The sequence below is a fragment of the Vombatus ursinus genome, unplaced genomic scaffold (genome assembly GCF_900497805.2).
Source record: "Vombatus ursinus unplaced genomic scaffold, bare-nosed wombat genome assembly UNPS02014786.1, whole genome shotgun sequence".
Taxonomy (NCBI): domain Eukaryota; kingdom Metazoa; phylum Chordata; class Mammalia; order Diprotodontia; family Vombatidae; genus Vombatus; species Vombatus ursinus.
Genome location: NW_020954564.1, coordinates 21,026,882 through 21,040,682, shown reverse-complemented (window position 1 = coordinate 21,040,682; position 13,801 = coordinate 21,026,882). Strand labels below are relative to the sequence as shown.

At 39.9% G+C, this 13,801-nt stretch overlaps 1 protein-coding gene across 1 annotated transcript in view; it reads right to left on the bottom strand.

Annotated features, from left to right (window-relative positions):
• Positions 1 to 12,081: 12,081 nt before the first annotated feature.
• LOC114046955 (xaa-Pro dipeptidase) overlaps positions 12,082 to 13,801 on the bottom strand; it is a 257,017-nt gene continuing 255,297 nt past the window's right edge. Inside the window, exon 15 of the mRNA XM_027867604.1 lies at positions 12,082 to 12,635. Within this exon, the coding sequence (XP_027723405.1) occupies positions 12,495 to 12,635 (141 nt within the window). The 3' untranslated portion in view covers positions 12,082 to 12,494. The remainder of the gene's footprint in view (positions 12,636 to 13,801) is intronic.

The window sequence follows — 13,801 nt, the reverse complement described above, 5'->3', positions numbered from 1 at the left end:
ATTGCATATGAAAATCTGTAATTTACAGCTTTTTGAAAGTGTACATTAATTTTAGCATGGTAGTGCCAACACTGCGCTATCTGTGTCCCCTTCTGAAATCTGTGTTCTATTGTGTGTATTTTTCTTCATTTCAATACTTTCTTCTTTTTTTTTTTTTGTACCATCACTCTCTGTTGCCCTCACATTACTCTCACCTCCCCCAGTAAAGGTACTCCTTTATAACAATTACAGTCAAGCCAAACAAATTTGCACAGTGTTGGTCATGTCTGAAAATATCTCATTTTGTCCTAACAGTCCATATCACCTCTCTGCCAAAGGTGGGAAGCATGCTTGATTATCAGTCTTCTATAGTAATGATTGGTCTTTGCTTTCATCAGAGTCCTTAAATATTCTCAGTGTTATAGTCATTGCATAAGTTATTCTGGTTCTGGTCATTTTATTCTTTTTTCAGTTCTTTGCTAAAACAAAAAGTGCTGCTACAAAGATATTTGTACTTAGGCTCCTTTTCTTCTTTGATGTCTTTGGAGAGAATAGCCTAGCAAAAGCATAAAATGCCTAATGTACACCAAAGAAAGAGACTGAAGGCTTCAATCTTGAGTCCAGAGGTAAAATTGAACCAATGGATGAAGGCAATATCTTAGTCTCCTCTAGGCTGGTGTAGTAGATAGAATTCTAGGCTTGCAGTCAGGGAGACTTGAGTTCCGATTTGATAGTAGGCACTTAGTAGCTGTATGGCCGAGGGCAAGTCACTTAACCTCTGTCGGCCTGAGTTTCTTCAACTCTAAAATGGGGATAAAAAAATAGCACCCACTTTTCAGGATTGTTGTGATGATCAAATGAGGTAGTATTTGTAAGGTGCTTAGCACGGTACTTGGCACGATGACATTCAGTGCTTGTTTCCATCTTTTATTTGGGCAAGACACATCAGACATATGGGTATCAGAGAAAGCTGTGGCTTAATATGTTAAGAGATACTAGTATCGTAAATGGGCAGTGAGGTGGGGCAGTGAATAGAATGCAGGGCCTGGAGTCAGAAAGATTCCTCTTTGTGAGTTCAAATCTGGGCTTAGATACTAGCTGTGTGACCCTGGACAAGTCACTTAACCCTATTTGCCTCAGCTTCCTCATCTGTAAAATGAGCTGGAGAAGGAAATGGCAAACCACTCCAATATATTTGCCCAAAAAAAACCCAAATGGGGTCATGAAGAGTGGGGTGTGACTGAAATGGCTGAACGATGAAAAAGTATCCTAAATTCAAAGCTGAATGAAGAACATATTTAAAACAATTAATACCCGTGCAGTACAAATCACTGTACATTTTCAGAACTATAAAATGGTCCATGATATATGTGGAAAGTATCTTTTCACAAAATCCATCCAAAATTTAAAAAAATTTTTTTTCAATTAACAAAATTTTTCTCTTTCCTTTGAAAAAGAAAAAGAAAATTGAAAAACAAAAACAAAACCCTTGTGACAAATATGCACCATCAAGCAAAACAAATTCACCCACTGGCCACATGTAAAAAATGTGTCTCAGTCTACACCCTGAGTCCATCCCCTCCTTACTAGGAGTGAGTAGCATGTTTTACCGTGAATCTTCTGGAATTGTGGTTGTTTTTTGTTCTTTCCATTTATATTGTAGTCGTGCTCATTATTGTTTCTGGTTTTGCTTACTTCACTTTGCATAATTGCAGGTAAGTTATCCCATGCTTCTCTGGATTCTTTTAATTTTAATTCTTTTTTTTATTTTAAATTTAATTTTAAAAAATTTTAAATTTAATTGTAATTCATTTTAATTTCTTTTCATGCAATAATATTCCTTTACATTTATGTATAGTAATTTGTTTTGCTATTCCTTAGTTGCTAAGCACTCCCTTTGTTTCCAGTTCTGTAGTACCAAGACCTGGAAGCAGTAGGTGTGCATCCATTAATTGAGAAATGGCTGAACAAGTTGTAGTGTGAAAATGTAAAAGAATATTACTGTACTATAAAAAATGAATTTGAAGAATGCAGAGAAGCATTGAAAGACAAACTGATGGCAGAGGAAGACAACATAATGCCTACAAAAATGTCAATGGAAGAACAACAACACTCAAAACAGTTGTTATGAAAATTATAATGACTGGGCTTGACCCCAAAGGTATTTTGAGAAAGCACTTCCCTTGATCTTTTGAAGTGGGGTGTCTGTGGCATAGGGCGGGGAACTTTAGGTAATAACTGCCTATAATGTTAAGACTTTTTTGATGTGTTGGTTTGCTTTGCTGAACTTCTTTTTCCACTTAAATTCTTTGTTATAAGGAATGGCTCTTTAAAAAGGGGGAAGGGAGAAAGGGACATATTGGGAAATGTGATCGATATAAAAACAAAAGACCATACAATTTATTTTTTGACAATCCTAAAATTTTTTGGTGCGTATGGGACCTTCTTTCTGTTTTTGAAATGTCCCAAACTTTAAAGAAAGGACAAGAATGGCATCTTTAAAATAATAGGCCAGTGGATTTGGCTTCAATTACTGGCAAAATGCTAGACTGTATTGTTATTTATCCTTTGTACTTGAAGAGGATCGTGATATCTGGGAGGTGATTCGATGACGTGCAAGTGAACTGGATTTAAGTGAGGGAGGGCTGTGCAGTCACCAGCCTTACTTTGTCCTCCAGAGCCATCTGGATCCAGTGGTGAGATAGAGATCAGGACAACTGGAGATGGCTCTGGATGCAGTGGGAAATTTTGGCCTTCTTAAGCTAAGGTCTTTAACAGGTTTGACACCTGTTTGAGGCAACGCCCATTTAATGATTAAGGCTGGTAAGAAATAAGGCAGAGAATAGCCTCTTTACCTAGCAGATGGCTCCAGAGGAGAAAGTGAGGCTGGTGACTTTGTACAGGTCTCTCTAACTTAAATCCAATTCACTTACATGGCATCACCTCCCTGATGTCATGGTCCTCTTCAAGAACGAAGGACAAACAACAACCTCTGAGTGAAAAGAGGAGCTGCCCCACTGGGGACCCAACTGGAACTGGCCAGTTGGACAACACAGCTTGCTTTTCTTTCTATATTTCTACCTTCCTTCCTTTTTTTTTTTTATTCTTTCTTTTTTTTTCTTTCCTTCTTTCCCTTCCTTCTGCCCACATAGAGTATCCTACCCTTACCTGGAGTGCTCTGCCCAAAGGAATATAAATTTTGATAGCTGAAACCTTTTTTTTTTTTCCCTTAAGGACTTTACCTTAAATCCAAATCACTCTGACTCTCGTTGAGTGGCCAACAATAGGTCCTAGGCCAAGCCACTTGGTCATTGTTTGGGCCCTGATTGGCTCAGAGTGAGTATAAATAGCAATTGTTTCTGTTTTGGCCTGAAACCCTGAGGGTCTTCCCCTCCCAGACTGTATTATTTTAAGAGATGATTACTGAACATCTAGAAAAGGAAATGTTGGTCCCAAAGTCAACATGACTTCATCAAAAAGAGACTCTACCTGACTGACCTCATTTCCTTTGTTGACAGGTCAGATTGTTCCAGATCACAGCAATAATGTTTACCCAAATTTTAGTGAAGTGTTTGATCATGACTGCCATAGGCTTGTGGACAAGTTGGTAATGTGGGCACAGACAGTAGTATAGCTAGGTGGAGTAGGAACTGGGCGAATGGCTGGACCGAAATCGTAGTTAGAAATGGCTCAAGGTCAGCTTGTAAGGAGGTCTCTAGTGGAGTACCCCTGGGATGCTGATCTAGACCCGTCAATCATTTAAAGAAACTGGGAATGTTTAACCTGGAGACGACTTAGAACGGATATGGTAGCTATGTTCTGGTATTTGAAGGGCTGTTGTATGAAGGATGGATTTGATTTAGTCTACCCAGGGGGTAGACTAAAGCAATGGGTAGAAGCTGGCAGAGGCTGTTAGGCTTAAAATAAGGGCTAACTTTCTCACAATTAGAGGTATCCAGAAGTGGAATGGGCTGCACAGAGGTTTATTCCTCTTTCCTACCCTCCTCCCCAGGTTCTCAGGCTACAGCTGCATCACTTGAGTATACTTTAGAGGGAATTCTTGTGCAAGCACAAGTTGGACTATGTGGCCTCAGGTCCCTTTCAACTCTGAGACTTTGTGATTATATAAGCCAGGGGTGGGGGGAACCTGTGGCCTCGAGGCCCACCCCTGATTTTAAACCCTTACCTCAAGGTAGTTGGAAGTGCTTTGTAAACGTTAAAACACTGTGCATGGTCGAAATGGAGAAATGTGAAATAAAGATCATGAGTTGAAAGTGAATGCTTTTCATCTTGAACGGAGGCAGGGATAATCAATGATTGATCATGGCTTAATTGGGTCCTTAAATGTACAGTCTAAACTAGCTTTCTGGAAATAGCTATTCACCCAAAGATGGTAGAATAGAACGACAGTTTTCTTAATCCTATAGCATTACATTCCAGAAGGAAGCAAATTGATTAAATAAAACTGTGGGATGAAAAATATTGGGCACTTACTTATGAAGCTAATCTGCACTCTTGTTAAGCTAGATGACAATGAATTTTCATGTGTCTGGGACATTCTCAACACTGGTTTACTAACCATAGCTATTAAGTAGAGCAAAGGGAAATACAGGGAAAGTGTTGCCCAGAGTATAGTGTTTGCTGAAACATAGTTCATAGGAAAGCTAGGACAATTCTGTCATTCTGTTCTGTCTGAAATGAGATGTAACCTACCGCCAGCAAGGGACCTCTTATTGTATCCCAGTGGTTATTTGTACTTGGCTGTATTCAGTATAGAACAGTTTCTACAGAAAGTTAGATATATCTGTGTCCCTAGTTTATGCTGGCTGTGGATTATAGACATATCTAGTCAGGGTAACTAGCTCAATAAAATTCCTCCCCATTAAAGGATCATAGGGTTTAGAGCTGAAAGGAAGATAAGAATTCGCATTTATGTAGTGCTTCAGGGTTTATAAAGTGCTTTCCTTGTGATAATTCTGTGAGGTGGGTAGTATAGATGTTACCCTACATTGCAAATAAGGCATCTGAGACCTAGAGAAGCTAAGGGTCTTTGCCCAGGACACAGAGATCTAGTAAGCAGCAGAAGTGAGACACTTAATGGTGAGCAAATGTTTATGAAACATTTCTATCTAGTCAGCTAAGGCACTGTTACTAAGGTCATCATCACACCTAGCATTTGCTGAGAATCTTGATGTGACCATGGTGAATATCCACACAATCCTTTTTAATCTTCCAATTTTTACTGACCCCTTTTGTTTTTTTATGCCAATCATTTCCTGATATGCCCTTCTCCCACCAAACCCTCCATTGTAAGAAAAAAATGATTAATTTTTTTTTCTAAAATTCTACCAAAAAAATAAACACACCTGATAGCACATGCAACTGCTCCCAGGTGCTCTTATGTCTAAGAAGAGGGATCCCCTCATTCCTTCACAGGATGAGTCAGTGGAAGCCATTGAGCTCAGCTTTTAATTATTGCTAAGCTGTATAGTTTGTCCATGGGGTAGTGCTGACAGTTAATGAGCTCAAAGCTCCCAGCACCTGTACACCTAGATGACTCTGCTGAATCATGAGGGCAGAGATTGTTCCATTGACTTTGACTCTCCAGTGCTTAGCATGTAATAGGCACTTTAAATGTTTGTTGATTGTTGTTTTAGTTCCAGGCACAAAATCGCCAGTGCTTGGAGATAGATGTAAGGCATACACACAGATTGCAGATATTAATGAATTGTTTTTTTCTCCATGAAAATATTTTTTTTTATCTTATGGGTTCATCCATTTTGGGTGGGGGAATTAGAGCCCCAGAGAAAACATGTTTCATCTAGCACACTGGGTGTTGAATATATAAACTCAGAAAATAATCTGAAATCATGAGATTGTAAGCATCTCAACAAGGCTAAATATAAATTGTGGCTCTTAAGAATTGAAAGCTAAAAACTGCTATATAAATGGTTTATTTAAGGAAATAACCAGAAAAAAACAAAACAAAACCAAAAACGAGTAACTGACATTTATATAGCACTTATGTGCCAGTAAAAAATAATATGCTTATATCTGCAGTAGGCTACATCTCATTTCAGCAGCTAAGTTTAACTAGCTGCTGCTCTATGGTTTTCTTCTAGTGTCCAGATATTACAATCTAGAAACTTAAGATTGAAAGCGTATAAAAGATGGTTTAGAAACAGATTCGCCATGGTTGTATTTGAGACAATATATGAGCAGTTTTGTATTAATGCCATAGAAATGAGTCAATTCCTACTGAACTCTTAAGTGACTTTTGCATAGGCATTTCATGCAGAAATGATTAGACTCATTCTTTAGATAGAAAGTTGGCCTGTTCTACTGAGGCTTTCCAGTCTATCTGTGGCATTCTAACACAACAAAATATTTTAATTAAGTACAATTAAGGCTTCCAAGCTGTATTGAAGTGGTTCAACTATTTAGTGAGCTAGGTAATAATTTGGGAGAAAAAGTGGAGGTGTGTATGGAGAACATTAAGAATTGAGAAAATTATCCAACCAAATATGGTTCTAGTTATGAAAGGAAACCATCTGTGATAGATATCTGAGGAGCCATTAGGATTGAAATTATTTTGTATTTGGCAAGTTAACATATAAAATACAGCTGGGTCCAGAGTGGGATATGACCAACCTTTGCCCAATTCATTTCCAGGAATGGTTGGAGGATGGGAAAGGGGGAGAGAACCTCCAATAAAACCCTGATGGGGTCTGTAAGTAAACAGAAAGGAATGGAAAAACTCACCTTGCCCAGGAATCCTTAGGAAGGACTGAGTTTTTCTTAAATCATCTCTTCCTGCCTGATGACTCATCTTTCAAGCTCCCTTTGGGTCCAGGTTCCCTCTCAGCAGGCAGAGAGCACTGATCTGAGCAGTAGTATTCTCATTCCCCTCATCCCTCCGAGTGCCCCCGCCCCAGCCCCCCGCCTCCCTAGCTTCCAGTGTAGTAGGCCAACTGGCCTTCTCAGGCACTGTAGAGAGAGCATTAAGTTAGGAAACCTTGGGCAAGTCACTTAACCTGTAACCTCTCTGTCCTCAGTTTCCTCCTTTGTAAGGTAGAAACAATAGCATCTACCTCACAGGAGTGTCGTAAGGATGTGCGTACCTTGTGAACTTTAAAGTACTGTATAAATGCTAGTTACTACTATTTCTTAGGTACTGATAAAAGAGTCTCAACCTCCAAAGAATGGTGGTACCTAGGTTCAAATCTTGCCTCTAATCCTAACCTCTGTGATCTTGGGCAAATTACCTAACTCTCTGGGCCTCAATTTTTTTATCTATAGAAGAAAAGGATTGGATCAGATAGAGCCCGAGGTCCCTTCTAGTGTTTGAGCTATGAAATGCCCCCTCCCCCATGGATTTTTTTGAGCGTTCATTACTTCAAAGTATTTCACAGATTTGAAGTCTTGCTGTGGAGATGATAGAAATATGACACTTGTGAATAAGACCGTGTACAGTAAAATGAAGCCTCTGACATATAACTAGGTGCAGTGAGTTGGAAATGAGGGGACCCTTGTAGGCTGGAGTGGTCAGGAGAGGCTTTCTGGAGGATGTGGGCTTTGAACTAGGTCTTGAGGAGATACAGAAATGTCTCCAGTTGTCAGTGTTCTTGCTTCAGCCCTGTAGATTTGCATTTTTTCTTGCAAGCACAGAAAAGGCACGTAGAGTTCGAGCGAAGGCCAATTTCCCATCTTCTACCCCTTTTGAAGCCTGGTCCAACAAATACTAGGTTTCTAAGTAGGGCTAACAAACCAGACAGTCACACAGATGTTTCAAGTAGGCATCTTCTCCCTTGTATTTTCTTCAAAGTGCATTAGTAGGTTTGTGAAACAGTGTATTTCCAAAAGGCAAGGAAGTATGAAGAAGGGATGTAATGAATTAAGGGTACATGTTTCAAAGTGTCCCCTTCCCGTTCAGCTTGAGTCAGTCTATTTTGCCCAGAGATAATGGTATCTGCTCTACACATGCACTTGATCTCATTCCCTCCTGTCTTCTCCAGCAGATTACAACTTCTATTGTCCCTTTTCTCTCAGATTTTCAATCTCTCTCAATTAACTGGTTCCTTCTCTACTTCTTTCAAACATGCTCAAATCTTTTCTACCTTACATGTAAAAATAATTTTTCAAAACATTTTCATTTAAAAATTTTTTGAGTTTCAAATTCTTACCCTTCCACCCCTTTCTGAGATGGCAAGCAATTTGATGTGTTATATATGTGCAGTCATACAAAAGATGTTTCCATATTAATCATGTTGTAAAAGAAAACACAATAAAAAAAAATCCACGGAAAAAAATAAAAAATAATATGCTTCTATCTGCATTCAGACTCCATCAGTTCTTTCTTTGGAAGTGGGTAACATTCTTCATCATTAGTCCTTTGGAATTGTCTTGGATCTCTGTATTGCTGAGAATAGCTAAGTCTCACAGTTGATCATTGTACAGTATTGCTATTACTGTGTACAGTGTCTGCTGGTTCTGCTCATCACTTCTTATAGCACGATAGTATTCTATCACAATTATATACCACAACTTGTTTAGCCATTCCCCAATTGATGAGCATCCCCTCAGTTTCCACTACTTTGCCACCACTAAAAGAGCTGTTATAAATATTTTTGTACATGTAGGTTCTTTTCTATTTTTAAAAAATTCTCTTGGGTATATAGACCTAGTAGTGGTATTGCTGGGTCAAAACTATAGCCCTTTAGGCATAGTTCCAAATTGCTCTCTAGAATGGCTGGATCAGTTCACACTTCCACCAACAGTGCATTAGTGTCCAAATTTCCCCATATCCTCTTCAACATTTGTCATTTTGTCATAGTAGCAATCTGAAAGCTATGACGTGGGACCTCGGAGTTGTTTTAATTTATCTAATCAATAGTGATTTTTGAGCATCTTTTCACATGACTATAGATAGCTTTGATGTCTTCTTCTGAGAACTGCCTGTTCATATCCTTTGACCATTTATTGATTGGGTAATGACTCATATTCTTAGAAATTTTACTCAGTTCTCTATATATTTGAGAAATGAGGCCTTTATCAAAGAAACTTGTAAAATGTTCTCCACCCACCCAGCTTTCTGCTTTCCGTCTAATCTTGCCTGCATTGGTTTTGTTTGTACAGAACCTTTTAAATTTAGTGCAATCAAAAGTATCCATTTTGTATTCTGTAATGCTTGCTATTTCTTGTTTGGTCCTAAATTCTTCCCTTATCCATAGATCTTGCAAGTAAACTATTCCTTGCTCCCCTATGTCTAAATCATGTACCCATTTTGACCTTATCTTGGTATATGGTGTGAGATATTGGTCTATGCCCAGTTTCTGCCAAAGTGCTTTTCAGTTTTCCCAGCAATTTTTTGTTAAATAGTGAGTTCTTGTCCCAAAAGCTGGGATCTTTGCATTTTATCAAACACTATATTACTATAGTCTTTACCTACTGTGTATTGTGTACCCAATCTATTCCACTGATCCACTGCTTTATCTCTTAGATATTTTTGATGTCAATTCTCTTCTCTCTTTAAAATGCCTTCACTAGACCCCACCACTCTTCCCCCAAGCTATTGTTCTATACGTCTACTCCCTTTCTCAGCCAAACACCTAGAAAAAAATTGTCAACACTTCCCAAATCCACTTCCTCTTCTTTAACCTTTTTGTAATCTGGCTTTTGATCTCATCACTCAACTGAAACTGCTGTCTTCAAAGCAACCAATGATTTCTCAATTGCCAAATCTGGTGGTGTTTTCTCAGTTATTCAACCTGTTACATTGGACGCTGCTGACCACCCTTTCCTCTTAGATACTCTTTAGTTTTCATGACATTGCTCTCCTGATTCTTCTCCCATCTGTCTCACCTCTTCAGCTTCCTTTGCTGACTCACCCACTTCACACCCCATAACTGTTACTGTTTCCCAAGGTTTTGTCCTGGGCAGTCTTTTCTTCCCCCTCTATACTCTCTTAGTAACCTCATCAGTTCCCATTGGTTTTTAACTATTATTTCTAAGCAGATGACTCACAGGTGTATGTGTGTGTGCTTATGTATATGTATAAAATACATACATACATATGTATGTATATATATACCCCAAGCTTCAGTTCCAGACCAGTGATTGCACGTTATACATTTATTTGAAACTGGATATCCTAGAGGATCTCAAACTAAATATAAAAAAAAAACCAGTCCAAAATTGAACTTATCATTTCCTCTAAATGCTCACCTCTTTGAAATTTCTCTATTTCTATCAAAAGCATCCCCATCTTGCCAATGTCTCAGGTTTGTAATCTTGGCATTATCCTTGACTGCACACTCTCCCTCACCCACATATCCATTCAGTTGCCAAATCTTGCCGTTTCAACATCTACAGCATCTTGCATCTGATCCCTTCTTTTTTTGTTCACACTGCTACCACCTTAGCTTACTGGCTCTTGCCTAAATTATTGCAATAGCCTCCTAATAAGTCTCTCTCTCCTTCATCTCCCAACAATTAATCAATCAACATTTATTAAGTACCTACTATGTGCCAGGGCACTGTGCTAAGCTCTAGAGATACAAAAAGAGGCAAAAGACAGTTCCTGTCCCTAAGGAGCTTACAATTTAGTAGAACACCACTTCAGTCTATTCTACACATAGCTAAGTAATTTTCCTTAAGCTTAGTTATGAATCTCTGACTGTCCTATTCATCTAATTCCGTTGGTTTTATTGCCTCAAGAATAAAATATCAATTCATCTGATTAGCTTTTAAAGCTCTACATAACCTAGTCCCAACCTACTTTTCCAGCCTAATTGGACAATACTTCCCCTCTCTGAGTGTGATCCAGCCAAACTGGCTTTCCTAATGTTCACCACTCACGACATACTGTCTTCCATCCCCCTGCCTTTAAACTTGCCATCCCAGTGTCTGGAAATGCCCCCTCTACTCACCTCTACTTCAGATTTCCTTTGAAGATACAGCTTAGGCACCATTTTCTGCATGAAGCCTCTCCCCTTCCAAACTACCTTGTACTTAACGGCTTGATGTGTTGGTATTTCTTAACTTTATATTTATGCTGTATATATTTTTACGTACTTGCTGTCTCCATTAGAAGGTAAGCTCAATTCAAGCAAGGAGGGATTATTTCATTCTTTTTACTTGTAGCACCAGTGTCTACCACATGGTAGATGCTTCATAAATACTTGTAGATTGATTTCTAAAATGGGAGAGCCCCCAAAACTGCTTTATGGAGAACAATTGCAAGCCTCCAAGACTGTAAATCAGGTTTTCAGAACACAATTTAGGGATCGCCTGTTCTTAACTGTCAGGATTACGGCATTAGAGCCATTAATTACAAAATGTGCTAAACCACTGAGCAGGAAATGCCCAGGAAGGCCTCAGGCGGCCTTTTCTTATGTGGGTTTAGAGAGCCTTACCTTAGGCAAGTGCCCAAAGAAAGGTGACATGTGATGGAAAGAGTGCTGGACTTGGAAACCGGAAGATTTAGGGAGTCTCACCTTTGACACTGGCTGTGCCACCTCGGGCAAATTTCTTAACCTCTCTGAGTCTCCGTTTGCTCATGTCTAAAGTGGAGATAATAGTACTTACCTTACCCAAATGAATTAAGGATGTAAAAATGCTTCGCAAACCTTAGCTGACAGCTGAAGTATGTAAGTGCTACCTGTTATTGTAACCTAAGCCCCCAGGGTCCCAGAGCACTAAGGGCCCTAATTATTTTCTGTGACAGTGATCGCTCTCTCCCAGAATGCCATCCATCCACCCTCATACAGTCATGGACTTTATCTTCAGTGAAAAATTTGGCTGCCTTCTCCAAGAATTTGGTGTCAGAACAGGTGGGCTCTGGTGGAAGGCACTTGAAGGCAGTGACTGGACAGCAAACTGTTTTTTTATTCATATTTAGGAGGGACTGGTTCTGGCTAAGGAGAAATTTGGAACCACAAGATTGAGAAAGGGGTGTCGTCAGTCACTTCTCCAAATCAGAGGCAGCACCCCAGAGAATGCTTTGTGAATTTAAAGGGATAGAGAAGTGTGTGAAGATAGTAACCTTGAGAGAGTTTACTTCAAACAGCAAATCGGGAAGAAATCAAGAGCAGCACACTCCAGGCAATTTTAAGGAAATCAGTTTTAATGCAGATTCAGGCTAGAACAGGAAAGACTGAAGAAAAACTGAGTAAAAAGTGCTGATTTTTGAGAAAGAAGAAATCAGGAATGTATCTTTCCTGAGAAAACAATCCTGTCTTCTCAGCATGTACTGAAACATTTGTCTGACGTTGCCGTGTATATTTTCTTTTAAATCAGCATTTATTCCCTATTCCCCACCCCGAAGGAATTGGGACTGCATTCTTGGAAAGGCAGATTAACCATCTAGAGAAAACTTGGTATTCTAGTAATAAGGCATTGGTACTTAATATTACGATTTGTTCTGCTGATTTCGTAAGAAGCCATAAATGTGAGGCAGCGACTCTCCATGGATTATCTCATTTTAGAGAAGGGAGTGGGCTGGGAAACCCCAGGCTCTACTCCTTCTGGGTAGGAAAAGGAGTGAAGGCCTTGTTGGAGTCTGCCATACATGCTTCTATTTCCTCCACGGTTCGAGGCACACAAGTCAGCAGCTCCATACCACTGGCAGTCACCACCACATCCTCCTCAATGCGAACCTAGGAAAGGCAGACATATGTACCCATTACTATGGTCCTCACATTACAGGTTCCTGTGTGGCCCAGATGAGGCCTCTGCAGAGGCTTTGTTTGCAAGACCTTTCATTTTCCTTTCTTGGAAGGTACCCTGTTACCTCGAGGGTGGGTATGAACCCTCAAATGGAATTATTGTGGGTGCCCTAGGAGGGGGACAGTGTGAAGCCACCCTGGAAAGTTAGAAGTGTCACAGAGGTACGTAGTGATTAATTATTAGGAGGCAAGGCAAGTAGCATGGAATAACAGTTAAGACTGTCGGACTTGAAGTTAGGAAGACCTGGTTTCAAATTCCATTTCAAACGCTGATTTAAATGTTGTAACCTTGGGCAAAGTAATTTTCTAAGCCTCAGCTTCCCCATCTATAAAACACAGTAATGGTAGCATCTACCTCACAGGGGTTGTGAGAATCAAATGCAATAACCTGTGTAAAGTATTGTACAAACAACTTCAAGTGCTAGGCCAACGTCAGCTATTCCAAAAGCCAAAGAGTACGGGGGTGATTAGAGCTAGAACACATCTTAGGAAAGGGGGTGGGGAGCATTTGGAGCTTCCCCCAAGGGTCTTGCTGGATGGCTGTTCTCTTGGGATTTCTAGGGATGGGATGGGAGCTTTAATAGCTCCAATGGAGGTCTGGCTTCTGGGATGCCCTTGGCCCAAAATCTCAATCAGCCACAGCTTTCTTATGGGTTTCTCACAATAGGGTCAGTGGGAGAGCTCAAGCCTGAGAACCACTATTTTTCTGCATGGAATCACAGCCACAACTTAAGATCTTATGGAGACATCTCTGTCTGTCAGGCTTGTCTAACCTGGTCCACTCCTATCTCTCTATTTGGTGTCCTTGGATCCCTGAATGCCAAGGAATTGTGGGGAGGTTGGAGCAGTCTATCGCTAGGGCTGGAAGATTCAGTCTATGTTTCTCCCCTAAGCTCCTACAGAGAAATCAGGAGACCAGAACCTGGGGTTGACTTCTTGGTGATGCTAAAGGCTCCAGGAGCTTCTCTGGAAAAGGTACAAACCCAATTCCTTCCTGGTCCTGAACCCATCAAAAGGAGCCAGCCTGACTCATTATTTAAAGCTGCCTCTGCCAGACACTGGAACCCAAAGAGCTTACAGGTAGCACTAACTCTTCT